The sequence below is a fragment of the Oncorhynchus clarkii genome, chromosome 5 (assembly GCF_045791955.1).
Source record: "Oncorhynchus clarkii lewisi isolate Uvic-CL-2024 chromosome 5, UVic_Ocla_1.0, whole genome shotgun sequence".
In the NCBI taxonomy this organism is placed as follows: domain Eukaryota; kingdom Metazoa; phylum Chordata; class Actinopteri; order Salmoniformes; family Salmonidae; genus Oncorhynchus; species Oncorhynchus clarkii.
The window spans coordinates 87,161,756-87,175,775 of record NC_092151.1 but is presented as its reverse complement, the minus strand read 5'-3'; the positions used below and the strand labels follow the sequence as shown (position 1 = coordinate 87,175,775).

General features: G+C 44.6%; 1 protein-coding gene across 3 annotated transcripts in view; it reads left to right on the top strand.

The window, feature by feature from the left end:
• The first annotated feature begins 1,678 nt into the window (after positions 1-1,678).
• Positions 1,679-14,020, top strand: part of LOC139409501 (niban apoptosis regulator 1a) — a 29,648-nt gene continuing 17,306 nt past the window's right edge. For all 3 annotated transcript variants that reach the window (XR_011634405.1, XR_011634406.1, XM_071154750.1), the window contains exons 1-2: positions 1,679-1,898; positions 10,779-10,909. Coding sequence is in view for 1 of the 3 variants with exons in the window: in XM_071154750.1 (XP_071010851.1) it covers positions 1,844-1,898; positions 10,779-10,909 (186 nt within the window). In the remaining 2 variants the exon portion in view is untranslated. The remainder of the gene's footprint in view (positions 1,899-10,778; positions 10,910-14,020) is intronic.

The window sequence follows — 14,020 nt, the reverse complement described above, 5'->3', positions numbered from 1 at the left end:
CATTATTAAAGTGGCTGGAGTTGAGTCAGTGTGTTGGCAGCAGTCTGATGGCCTTGTTGTTTTTCAGTCTCTCGGTCCCAGCTTTGATGCACCTGTACTGACCTCGCCTTCTGGATGATAGCGGGGTGAACAGGCAGTGGCTCGGGTGGTTGTTGTCCTTGATGATCTTTATGGCCTTCCTGTTACATCGGGTGGTGTAGGTGTCCTGGAGGGCAGGTAGTTTGCCCCCGGTGATGCGTTGTGCAGACCTCACTACCCTCTGGAGAGCCTTACGGTTGTGGGCGAAGCAGTTGCCGTACCAGGCGGTGATACAGCCCGACAGGATGCTCTTGATTGTGCATCTGTAGAAGTTTGTGAGTGCTTTTGGTGACAAGCCAAATTTCTTCAGCCTCTCGAGGTTGAAGAGGCGCTGCTGCGCTTTCTTCACGATGCTGTCTGTGTGGGTGGACCAATTCAGTTTGTCTGTGATGTGTACGCCGAGGAACTTAAAACTTACTACCCTCTCCACTACTGTTCCATCGATGTGGATAGGGGGGTGTTCCCTCTGCTGTTTCCTGAAGTCCACAATCATGAATTAAGGCTGTAACAACATAATGTGGAAAAAGTCCAAGGTTATGAATACTTTCTGAAGGCACTGTAGCTGTAGTGTATGGTTCCCTGGGGTCCTATGGTTCAGAGACAGGCGCTAGGGAGGAGGAGGAGACAGTGAAAACACACATATAAAATACATTAATGTATGTCCCTAAGGAAGGATGAGGGCAGGAACGATTGCTCAGGCACATAGTAGGCTTTTTAGTTGTGGGGAGTTGGATAAGGCTGCTGCTCCCATAACTAGCTGTCTCTGGTTGTGTTAACTAGAAGGTCTATAGTATTTTCCATAGGCCTACAACTTAGACTGATGTTATCATTTTGCCAAAAATAAAAGTAGAGCCTCCTGGCTTGAAGCTAAAATAATTTCGGGGGAGAATGCATAGGGCGTTGGCTTAGCGCAGTATAACGGGCCCACGTAAGGTCCGAGTGAGGATTTATAGCACTGTGTGTTGTTTTATAGCACCATTAAATGCTCCAGGGGTAAATCCGTTAGCATTTTGGCATGTTTTTCTAGATTTAGAACATAAAATAACATTTATAAAGCAAACATTATCCCTTAGGTCTAGCACAGCAAATACTTCCATTGTTTCATCACATGTTGCAGAACAGTGATTAAAACGTTTGTTCAGTGACTGAGTTGACAAGGCAAATAAAATACAACATTTTTTTTATCATGCTTGGTAAACAGCCCTTCCCAATAATGCAAGGAGAAAGAAAGTTGACAAATAATAGAAAAGTTAACGCTTTTTTGAGAGTTTCTCAGGAAATAAATCACATGGAAATGAGTAATAATTGATCATTATAAAATGTCGCAAAATGTACATTTTAAGCTAAAATAATGTAACAAAATCCTTATTTTTTTAAGATAAAAGTTTCCCTTCCGGACAAGGATCGTCCAGAATCTCTGAGCATATTTCTTGATATTCTATACATTTTTCCATGAGACTGAGATTTTTACTAGAATTTTAAGAATTTTAACTTTTAATAATATATATCTTGGGGGGCTCCGGAGGTCGGGCTGCGGGGGTGTGTGCTAGGCCAGTGGCATAGGGTCCAAAGAATGAACGAGAACGAGGAAGTAGCGCTTGTGGGATGGGGAGTTCACAATAACAGCTGGCATTGAATGACAGTCACTGGGAGAGAGAGGGAGAGAGGCATCTACACTGTGCGACGCAGCGATCGATACGAGAGACTACACCGGAGTTAACCCAACGTGCAGAGAGTAGACCCTTGTCCACATCAACTCGTCACCATGGGGATATCACCGTCCAGTCTTCTGGATGAAAGTAAATCCAACTACATAAGAGGTAAAGGACTCTTTTTCAAATGATTATGTGAGCTCTTACCTTTCGCTCCACTATAGACGCGTTAGCGCGGTAAACATTTACTGGAGACGGCAAGCTTATGGTAAGATTATGCCACTCTGTTTTCCATTGACAAAATTTGACAAAACAATTTATTAAACTTTTTTTTACTTCACGATTCACACTGTCACATAGCTTAGGCTACTAGCTTGATTTGGTCTTTGACAGAATAGATTTGAACTCGTGGAACCCGTTTTTATTTTTATCATATCATCATCTTTTTACCTCATGTTTGTTCAGGAAAAGACAGATATTCAAATCAAATCATGGACTGTTGGAGGGGGACGGGGGACGACACATTGGAATAGCCTAAAAAGCATAATATTTTGTGAAATGTGAAATATGCAACATGCTATGAGACATAGCATAGAGATGATTCAGTGTACATTTTTGAATGACACTTGAGATGACCCTAGTCTACCGTGTAAAATTAGCAAATAACAAATTGCATTGTCAATGTCATCTGAGAAAGATCTCACATTAAAAAAATGGATGGAATGTAGGATCATAACTACACCGTCTGGTGTTAGGATCATCCTGGATGATAGCTACACTGTCTGGTCAGATGTGGCTGTAGCATGCATCATGTTATATCAGCAGCCTAGATATTTGACAGCAAAGACATACTTTAACTTTCATGTCATGGGAATTATACAGTAACAGTATAGGGTCTGTCTGTCCGTCCGTCCGTCCCGCCCGCACGCCTTCCTGTCCTGTCTGTCCGTCTGTCCAGGTGTATCTGGCAGTGCTTTATCAGGTCAGTCCAGTCATTCTAGCCCTGCAGGCAGCTGAAAAAGGAGAAGTAGTCAAAAAAGTGCCTGGACCTGTTTTACCTTTCTACCTCTCTTCGGGTTACTGTGGTGACTATTGAGAAACATACGGGTGGGGACAGTGTACAAAGGATGATGCATTTCTCATTCACTGTGTGTGTGTGTGTGTGTGTCTGTGTGTGTTTGGCGGCAGGTGCTAATGGAAAGTGCTTAGCCATGTCATTCTCTACCATTAACAATCATCCGATATGAATAATAACAACACTGTTCAAAGCGATGGTGCCTCTTTTCATTGGGATAACGTTCCTTACTCCTCCAACAACAGCCTCAGAGGCCACATTTGGGTGGCAGTGGTACAGACAGGGTTAGTTGTTTGAGCTAGTGATTCCATTACCATGAATTGTCTGTGGGTGTGTGGGTTCCACCCTGTTGTGAGTGTGTCTGTATGGTAGTACATGATTCACTAACAGACAACCCTACCCGATAGAATGAAGCTTCTCTCATTACTAAGTGTCATCATTGCCCTTCTCAAGAGTCTTGAAGATGTTGAATTCATTTTAATTGTCAGATGAAGTCTGAAAAACAATATCTGAGGTGACACTATATACAGTTACCTGACTGTCACAGAGCCGGGCTCCCTCCAGAACATAACTGACTTCTGAATTACTGCAATGTGTGTGATCCATGATATCAATATACATGGACAATCATCACTGACAATGAACACCGAATCAGTCAGAGAGCATATGCTGCTGCTGCCTATGAAAAGCACAGAGTCAAATGAAAACCATATCCTTGGGCCACTTGAGCTGGCGTGTGATTGGCCTGTAAACTCTAGAGCTTCATGGTCCTCTGACCAATTGCACAGAAATACATGATACATTATTATTGGAGCTTTTGCTCTTTGAATGAATAGTCAGCTTGCCTGCTGTTGCCAGTTTCCCCCAGCTGGAATGACACAATCTCTGAGATATTCAAACGCTTGGCTCAAGCTAGAATGTTTCTGCAGAGACTAAGCAGCGCTGCTAGCGAGCCCACCTGTTGTTTATTCAGGCTTGTTGACTGAGTGGTCAGCGCTGTGTATTAAACAAAGAAAGACAAATCAACTCCCATACAAACATTGAGCCATCAAGCGTCCAGTTTGAATGGCAAAGAGTTTCTGCACGATGTCTGACTATTGAATTGTGTCATGGTATGTTTGAGTTCCGTGTGCAGTAGCAACTATGGTTGTTATAAATGAAAGTGGCTGTTTTTATCTGATAGAACCGAGCCAAACTACAATGCCGCAGTAAATCCTCTTCTATGAGGCAACACATGAAAGGGATGTCGGCTGGTATGACATCACCTGAAGAAAATGTATGTTTTCCACACAGGCAAGCTGTGTTTTTGTTAGTATGATGCCACTGTGTGGTACTGCCAAAGATTATTAGAACTATACCAAGATAGACCACAGCCTGTCGTTTCAAATGGAAACAATTGAGTCATATCGGGCAGAACATACAAGGAGGTGGGCAAAGCCAAGCACGAGCTAGCGAGATCCTATTGGCACATTCTAGCACATATTTGCATATTACCATTACGGAACGCCTACTCTGTAAATTACACTTGTGCATATAGCTCAATTCGCCTTTTCACTCCTTCTAAACAACGCAATGTTTTTAAACTTTGGAAAAGGGTAATGTTGATTCAGTTTTGGAAACAGATAACTGTATTGAGATCAAATGTTTTATTGATGAGAAAATTTGCAGAATGTCAGCCAAAATCCATCTCGTTCCATTTTCTCCCACTGCTGGCCACTGGGCTTTCCCACTACCATATTTGGTAGTGAGTGGAAACGCCAAGCGGATGCTTCACATTTATACATCTGGTGAACTATCTGTCTCATTGTTCTATCTTTGGTACTGCTACAACACTAGACACATTCTCATGATCAATGCCCAGATTTAGGTCAGTTAGTACTTTGAATGACAGTGACTAGTTGTTAGAAGTTGTTTTGAGTCATGGTTCATAAAAAGCTATGTTACAGCTTCAACCCCAGACCTCCGTAATACTGCAGGACCAGGTTATGATAGTTAACCTATGGCAGTAACACTTCTTGTGGTATCAAGTTGTGTTACACACACATACAGTACAATACATAACACACACACAGGCAGTGGATGGGATTGCACAACGTCCTAGTCATGTCTTATATTAAACAGTGTAGTGCCAGAGATTTCTTCCATGGGGAAATATTGGACTTGCTTCTGGCAGTCCATCAATATCGATGATGACATTATATTGTTATAACACTCATGAATCCCAGCATCCCATGGCTCCCTGATGTAATTTCACAGCCCTCCCACAGGCACACACACTACTACTGCCGAAGAAGCCTGTAGGGAAAGCATGTTCCTATCACATACATCACTGAGGTCACCAGTAAAGCAGCACAGACTCAGTTTATTATGTTTGTGTGTGTGTGTGTGTGTGTGTGTGTGTGTGTGTGTGTGTGTGTGTGTGTGTGTGTGTGTGTGTGTGTGTGTGTGTGTGTGTGTGTTTGTGTATGTGTATGTGTGTATGTGTGCCAATGCTCTGCAAATTGAGCCAAACCCACATCCCCAAAAAAACTCCCTCTAAAAATTCAAATAATCTCATCGGAACACAAAACCCTTTTCACCGTGACAACACCTACTCCACAGAACTAGGTTGAAGAAGCTCCTTTACATAATGGGGTGATGAATGGGGTTGTGGATGGGCGATGTAATGGTATAGCCTGTTGAGCTTGCCATCCAACAACACCATTAACACACAGGTGTAACCTCCTGCCTATGACCCTGCTCTGGGTTGGTCTGCTGATTGTTGGGCGCTCAATATTTAAAACCACTACCAACATTTGTTTATTAGTATTTTCCCTTTCGAAGCACAGCAGACACGCAAATGCTGTGTGAAAGGCTGTTAGCAACCAGCAGGGGGGAGTGACTAGAAGACTGTCTCGTTGACACACACACACACCAACACACACTACTTCAGAGACTGAACATATGGTCTTTAGAATGCTGCTCACATAGTGACGTGCCATAAACATGAACTTTTACTGCTTGTGACCTGAATGGCAAGCAGGCCTGGCGATCAGCATCTTTACAGTCTGGTCTACACAGAATGGCTTTATAGGTTGTATGGATCATGTGTTGGAGGATGTTAAAGACATGCTCCGGAACTTCGGCGACCACTAAGTCTTTTTTCAGCCTCCCGTGTTGGGCTTAAAAGTATACAGAGCACTGGAGAGGTGTCATATAGCCTAAATCAGCTTATCCCCAAGGGGTACACATTTTGTTTTTTTGCCCAAGCACTAGACAGCTAATTCAAATAATCAACTAATCATCAAGCTTTGATTATTTGATCAGCTGTATAGCGCACGGGCAAAGACCAAAACATGCACCCCTTGTGTTAGGTCTGCCTGAGACTGTGCACTATGGTACGAGTGTTCAGTGGAAGAGTGCTTCAGCACAGTAAGCCCTGTTTCACTGGAGAGTCCTGCTCTTCCAGCCTGCCCCAACACAAACACTACACACTCCTGAAGATGTTTTTATTTAATTTATTGAACCTTTATTTAACTAGGCACATCAGTCAAGAACAAACCCTCCCCTAACCCAGACGATGCTGGGCCAATTGTGCGCCGCCATATGGGATTCCCAATTATGACCAGTTGTGATACAGCCTGGAATCGAACCAGGGTCTGTAGTGACGCCTCTAGCACCTTAGTGTGCCTTAGTGTGCCTTAGACCGCTGCTTCACTCCTGAAGATGGGTACCGCTCACACCTCAAACTGGTTGACACATCCAGCCTCAGTGTAATGCAGCCAAAATAAAACAGAAACTTCCTCTTCAGTTCCCTATGCATTGGCACCAGGTCAGGTGGTATTATAGTAAACTTGTATCATATGTAACTCTGAGTCAGATCACTCAGAGTTACATCATTAGTTTGAAACAACGTAGACAATCCGTTCATTTACACACTACCGCATCCACACACTACTGCATCCACACACACACACACACACACACACACACACACACACACACACACACACACACACACACACACACACACACACACACACACACACACACACACACACACACACACACAAGCATCTTGAATGAAATGGGATCAAACAATGTTACGGGTTGGGTCATGGCTCTATGTTGCAGGATATCCACTCTGTGAGTGCCGTAGCCAGAGGAATGTGGATATGAGGAAGGGAGACTTTAGTCTGATAAGCACTGCAGTGATCAGTGGGGAAATGGCCTTGTTAGGGCACACAGAGAGCGGAGACGGAACTACCTTCAACTAGGTTATTGTTTAACAGCGGAGACCTGAGGAAAAAACAACAATGCCTCATGGGGGGGGGGGGGAAGTTCCACTGAAGATGTTGATCTCTCTGTCTCTCTCTCTCTGTCTCTCTTGGTTATTGATACAGTTAAGTGAATAACACCAGATACCCTGTCCTGGATAATATTGACTTGTGTCACACTGTTGCAAATAATGAGCTCTCGACACGTGCACTCTAATAATTTCACCATTATCCAACTTCCATCAATGCATTTTTGTTCTCCATTTCGCCCGGGCTGGAAGGGAATACGGGAGGTATTTCATAAATATATATTTTTTAAATCCACATTTTAGCTTAAAAGTTGATGATGCAGGACTAAGCTGAATGGATAATGTGAGGCTCTGCTCTGTACTTTAGGTAAAAGAGGGGTTTAGCTGTTCTGTACTGTAGTAAGTAGAGAAGGGGTTTAACTGTTCTGTACTGTAGTAAGTAGAGGAGGGGTTTAGCTGTTCTGTACTGTAGTAGGTAGAGGAGGGGTTTAGCTGTTCTGTACTGTAGTAAGTAGAGGAGGGGTTTAGCTGTTCTGTACTGTAGTAAGTAGAGGAGGGGTTTAGCTGTTCTGTACTGTAGTAGGTAGAGGAGGGGTTTAGCTGTTCTGTACTGTAGTAAGTAGAGGAGGGGTTTAGCTGTTCTGTACTGTAGTAGATAGAGGAGGGGTTTAGCTGTTCTGTACTGTAGTAAGTAGAGAAGGGGTTTAACTGTTCTGTACTGTAGTAAGTAGAGGAGGGGTTTAGCTGTTCTGTACTGTAGTAGGTAGAGGAGGGGTTTAGCTGTTCTGTACTGTAGTAAGTAGAGGAGGGGTTTAGCTGTTCTGTACTGTAGTAAGTAGAGGAGGGGTTTAGCTGTTCTGTACTGTAGTAGGTAGAGGAGGGGTTTAGCTGTTCTGTACTGTAGTAAGTAGAGGAGGGGTTTAGCTGTTCTGTACTGTAGTAGGTAGAGGAGGGGTTTAGCTGTTCTGTACTGTAGTAGGTAGAGGAGGGGGTTAGCTGTTCTGTACTGTAGTAAGTAGAGGAGGGGGTTAGCTGTTCTGTACTGTAGTAGGTAGAGGAGGGGGTTAGCTGTTCTGTACTGTAGTAAGTAGAGGAGGGGTTTAGCTGTTCTGTACTGTAGTAAGTAGAGGAGGGGTTTAGCTGTTCTGTACTGTAGTAAATAGAGAAGGGGTTTAGCTGTTCTGTACTGTAGTAAGTAGAGGAGGGGGTTAGCTGTTCTGTACTGTAGTAGGTAGAGGAGGGGTTTATCTGTTCTGTACTGTAGTAAGTAGAGGAGGGGTTTAGCTGTTCTGTACTGTAGTAGGTAGAGGAGAGGTTTAGCTGTTCTGTACTGTAGTAAGTAGAGGAGGGGGTTAGCTGTTCTGTACTGTAGTAAGTAGAGGAGGGGTTTAACTGTTCTGTACTGTAGTAAGTAGAGGAGGGGTTTAGCTGTTCTGTACTGTAGTAAGTAGAGGAGGGGTTTAGCTGTTCTGTACTGTAGTAGGTAGAGGAGGGGGTTAGCTGTTCTGTACTGTAGTAAGTAGAGGAGGGGGTTAGCTGTTCTGTACTGTAGTAAGTAGAGGAGGGGGTTAGCTGTTCTGTACTGTAGTAAGTAGAGGAGGGGTTTAGCTGTTCTGTACTGTAATAGGTAGAGGAGGGGGTTAGCTGTTCTGTACTGTAGTAGGTAGAGGAGGGGTTTAGCTGTTCTGTACTGTAGTAAGTAGAGGAGGGGGTTAGCTGTTCTGTACTGTAGTAGGTAGAGGAGGGGTTTAGCTGTTCTGTACTGTAGTAGGTAGAGGAGGGGTTTAGCTGTTCTGTACTGTAGTAAGTAGAGGAGGGGTTTAGCTGTTCTGTACTGTAGTAAGTAGAGGAGGGGTTTAGCTGTTCTGTACAGTAGTAAGTAGAGGAGGGGTTTAGCTGTTCTGTACTGTAGTAAGTAGAGGAGGGGTTTAGCTGTTCTGTACTGTAGTAGGTAGAGGAGGGGTTTAGCTGTTCTGTACTGTAGTAGGTAGAGGAGGGGTTTAGCTGTTCTGTACTGTAGTAGGTAGAGGAGGGGGTTAGCTGTTCTGTACTGTAGTAGGTAGAGGAGGGGTTTAGCTGTTCTGTACTGTAGTAGGTAGAGGAGGGGTTTAGCTGTTCTGTACTGTAGTAGGTAGAGGAGGGGTTTAGCTGTTCTGTACTGTAGTAGGTAGAGGAGGGGTTTAGCTGTTCTGTACTGTAGTAGGTAGAGGAGGGGTTTAGCTGTTCTGTACTGTAGTAGGTAGAGGAGGGGTTTAGCTGTTCTGTACTGTAGTAAGTAGAGGAGGGGTTTAGCTGTTCTGTACTGTAGTAAGTAGAGGAGGGGGTTAGCTGTTCTGTACTGTAGTAAGTAGAGGAGGGGTTTAGCTGTTCTGTACTGTAGTAGGTAGAGGAGGGGTTTAGCTGTTCTGTACTGTAGTAGGTAAAATAGGGGTTTAGCTGTTCTGTACTGTAGTAAGTAGAGGAGGGGGTTAGCTGTTCTGTACTGTAGTAAGTAGAGGAGGGGTTTAGCTGTTCTGTACTGTAGTAAGTAGAGGAGGGGTTTAGCTGTTCTGTACTGTAGTAGGTAAAAGAGGGGTTTAGCTGTTCTGTACTGTAGCAGGTTTTTCAAAAATGAAACATCACTGTTTCCATAGTGATACACTGAACTCTGTGGTCACACACTCCGTATCTTCTGTAACACATCCTGCTATTACACACTGAGGTAATGACAGTGCAGTCAACAGACACACTCATTACAGACACACTCATTACATCTAGATAATCTTGTACAGCAATATGATCTCTGAGACCTGTAGCACTGCTGACAGTTTCAGTCTTAGTATATGGAATATCTCTGGGCAAGGATGCTGTTATTGACAGAGTCACAGGCCCTCCATACCTCTATCCGTCTGTTTTGCTTTTCCACAGAACTAGATCCATATTCATGGATCTGCCTGGGAATGATTAAGTGGAAACTAAAGTGAAATGGGAGACTGTTTGTGTGTAGTCGTCTGATCTGACAGTCAGCAGAGAGAGGTAGAGCAGCGTGTGTGTGTGTGTGTGTAAGGGATCTGCTTGATGCTGAGAGGGTAGTTTGGTGGCCTTGGAGCACCGTTTGGTGGTACTGGAGCACCGCATGGCCCTCTGCACAGAGAAAGACAGTCTGATTGGGCCAGTACATACACCCAATTACTTACTCATGCAACCCTTAGTCAGTGAGAAAGAGAGCGAGCGAGCAAGAGAGAGAAAGAGTGAAAGAGAGAGGAGAGGAGAGATAGAGGGGGTGTAATGAACAGTAACGACTGCCGTATGTAGTCTCTACGCTCTGTGTGCTGTGATCCCCTACATAGGCTACAGTCCCTATGATGTCACCTGGTTTGTGTCTGTCAGTGTGAAGGGCTTGAGTGACGTCCCTGGCAGTCTAGGTGTTGTGTAAGACGATACGGTACGGGCAGAGCTCACAGTGGAAAAATACTGATGAGCAAAGCGGGAGTTACAGTCAGAGGCACAGGAGTTTTAAGGCTGAATCAAGGTCTATGAAGTAAGCCTCATCAGAACTTCTCCTTTTTCTGCTCATTGTTTGTTCTTATCTTCCCTGTCCACTTCCGTACTAATACTACCCCCTAGACCGAATTACCATTGCTATTTCTGTTGTCTGCTACTACTGTATAATGCTAATAGTTACTGTATGTCTGTGTGTTGTTAATAGGTTGTGCGGAGGCAGAGCTGAAGGAGTTCAGTCCCCACTACAGGAGACAGTACTCTGTGGTCTTCTTCTCCCAAGTCCAGGATGAGCTGGAGCAACAGAAAGAGAAAATAAAACAGCTCCTCAAACAAAGGGTAAGTAGGTTTTGTGTGTGTGTGTGTGTGTGTGTGTGTGTGTGTGTGTGTGTGTGTGTGTGTGTGTGTTCAATGGATCTCTCCATTGACGTAGAGAGAACACGCCTCCCTTCCAGGACAGCTACAAGGCTCTCCCCCACCCTCCCTTCGGCAAATCGGATCACGCCTCCATTCTGCTCCTCCCTGCCAGAAGGCAGAAACTTAAGCCGGAAGCACCAATGCTAAGGACGGTTCAACGTTGGTCTGACACAGTGGTTCCCAAACCTTTTATAATCCCGTACCCCTTTAAACATTCAACCTCCAGCTGTACCCCCTCTAGCACCAGGGACAGCTTACTCTCAAGTGTTGTTTTTTGCCATCATTGTAAGCCTGCCACACACACACTATACGATACATTTATTAAACATAAGAATGAGTTTGAGTTTTTGTCACAACCCGGCTTGTGGGAAGTGACAAAGAGCTCTTATAGGACCAGGGCACATACAATAATATAAAAATAATCAATCATTTTGCGCTTTAGTTTAACCATCTTACATATAAAACCTTATTTGTTAATCAAAAATTGTAAATAACTGACCACAGGTTAATGAGAATGGTGTGCTTGAAAGGATGCACATAACTCTACAAATGTTGGGCTGTATTGGAGAGTCTCAGTCTTAAATGATTTTCTCCACACACTCTGTGCCTGTATTTAGTTTTCATGCTAGTGAGGGCCACTCTCACATAGGTACGTGGTTGCAAAGGGCATCAGTGTCTTAACAGTGCGATTTGCCTGGCAGGATACTCTGAGCGCAGCCCAATCCAGAAATCTGGCAATGGCTTTTGATTAAATAAAAAATTCACAGAACCGCTTGTTGCAATTTCAATGAGGCTCTCTTGTTCAGATATCGGTAAGTGGACTGGAGGCAGGGCATGAAAGGGATAACGAATCCAGTTGTTTGTGTCGTCCGTTTGGGGAAAGTACCTGTGTAATTGCGCACCCAACTCACTCAGGTGCTTCGCAATATCACATATGACATTGTCTGTAAGCTTGAGTTCATATGCACACAAAAAATCATACAATGGAAAGACCTGTGTGTTGTCCTTATTAATGCAGACAGAGAAGAGCTCCAACTTCTTAATCAAAGCCTCAATTTTGTCCCGCACATTGAATATAGTTGCGGAGAGTCCTTGTAATCCTAGATTCAGATCATTCAGGTGAGAAAAAACATCACCCAGATAGACCAGTTGTGTGAGAAACTCGTCATCATGTAAGCGGTCAGACAAGTGAAAATGATGGTCAGTAAAGACAACTTTAAGCTCGTCTCTCAATTTAAAAAAACGTGTCAATACTTTTCTCCTTGATAACCAGCGCACTTCTGTATGTTGTAAAAGCGTTACATGGTCGCTGCCCATATCATTACATAGTACAGAAAATACACGAGAGTTCAGGGGCCTTGCTGAACCATTTTCACTGTAGTGTCCAAAACGTATTTCAAGCTGTCAGGCATTCCATTGGCAGCAAGAGTCTCTTGGTGGATGCTGCAGTGTACCCAAGTGGCGTCCGGAGCAACTGCGCGTTACCACTCCACGATGTCTCCCTGTCATGACTTTTGCGCCATCAGTACAGATACCAACATGAGTAAGACATTTAAGCGTGCTAATCCTCGCAAGGCTGCCGGCTAAGACGGCATCCCAAGCTGTCCTCAGAGTATGTGCAGACCATATTCAATCTCTCCCTATCCCAGTCTGTTGTCCCATCTTGCATCAAGATGTCCACCATTGTTCCTGTACCCAAGAAAGCCGAAGGTAACTGAACTAAATGACCATCGCCCCGAAGCACTCACTTCTGTCATCATAAAGTGCTTTGAGAGGCTAGTTAAGGATCAAATCACCTCCACCTCAGTGGAGGCTGATGGGAAGAGCAATAGGAGGACGGGCTCATTGTAATGGCTGAAATTGAATAAATGGAACGGTATCAAACATATGGAAACCACGTGTCTGCGTTCCATTCCAGCCATTACAATGAGCCCATAATCCTATAGCTCCTCCCACCAGCCTCCTTTGTTCCACCTTACCCGACACCCTAGAAGACGCACTACAATTTGCATACCGCCCCAACAGATCCACAGACGACACAATTGCCATTGCCCAGCACACTGCCCTATCCAACTTGGACAAGAGGAATATGGAAGAATGCTGTTCATTGACTACAGCTCAGTCTTCAACACCATAGTGCTCTCCAAGCTGACGACACAACAGTTGAAGGCCTGATTACCAACGACAAGACAGCATACAGGCAGGACGTGAGAGCTCTGACAGAGTGGTGCCAGCAAAATAAACTCTCCCTCAAAGTCAACAAAACGAAGGGGCTGATCAAGGACTACAGGAGACAGCAGAGAGAGCACGCCCCCATCCACTTCGACGGGGGTGCAGTGGAGAGGGTCAAAAGCTTCAAGTTCCTCCGCATGCACATCAATGAGGACCTGAAATAGACCCTTCACACAAAGAGCGTGGTGAAGAAAGCGCAACAGTGCCTCTTCAACCTCAGGAGGCGGAATAAATTTGGCGTTACCCCTAAGACCCTCACAAACTTCTACAGATGCACCATCGAGAGCATTCTGTCGGTCTGTATCACCACCTGTCATGGCTCCTGTACCGCTTACAACCACAGGGCTCTCCAGAGGGTGGTGCAGTCAGCCCAATGCATCACCGTGGGCATACTTCTTGCCTTGCAGGACATACAGTATACAGCACCCGGTGTCAGAGGAAGGCCAAGAAGATCATCAAGGACTTCAGACACCTGAGCCACGACCTGTTCACCCAGCTAACATCTAGAAGGAGGATACAGTACAGGTGCATCAAAGCTGTGACTGAAAGACAGAAAAACTGCTTCTATCTCCAGGCCATCAGACTGTTAAAACAGTCATCACTAGCTGGCTTCTGCCCAGTACCCTGCCTTGAACCATAGACACTGTCACTATCTGGCTACCACCGGATACCTGGCTACCCTGCACCTTAGAGACTGCTGCTCGATGTATATACACTACATGACCAAAAGTCATGCTCGTCAAACATCTCATTCCAAAATCATGGGCATTAATATGGAGTTCGTCCCCCTTTGCTGCTACA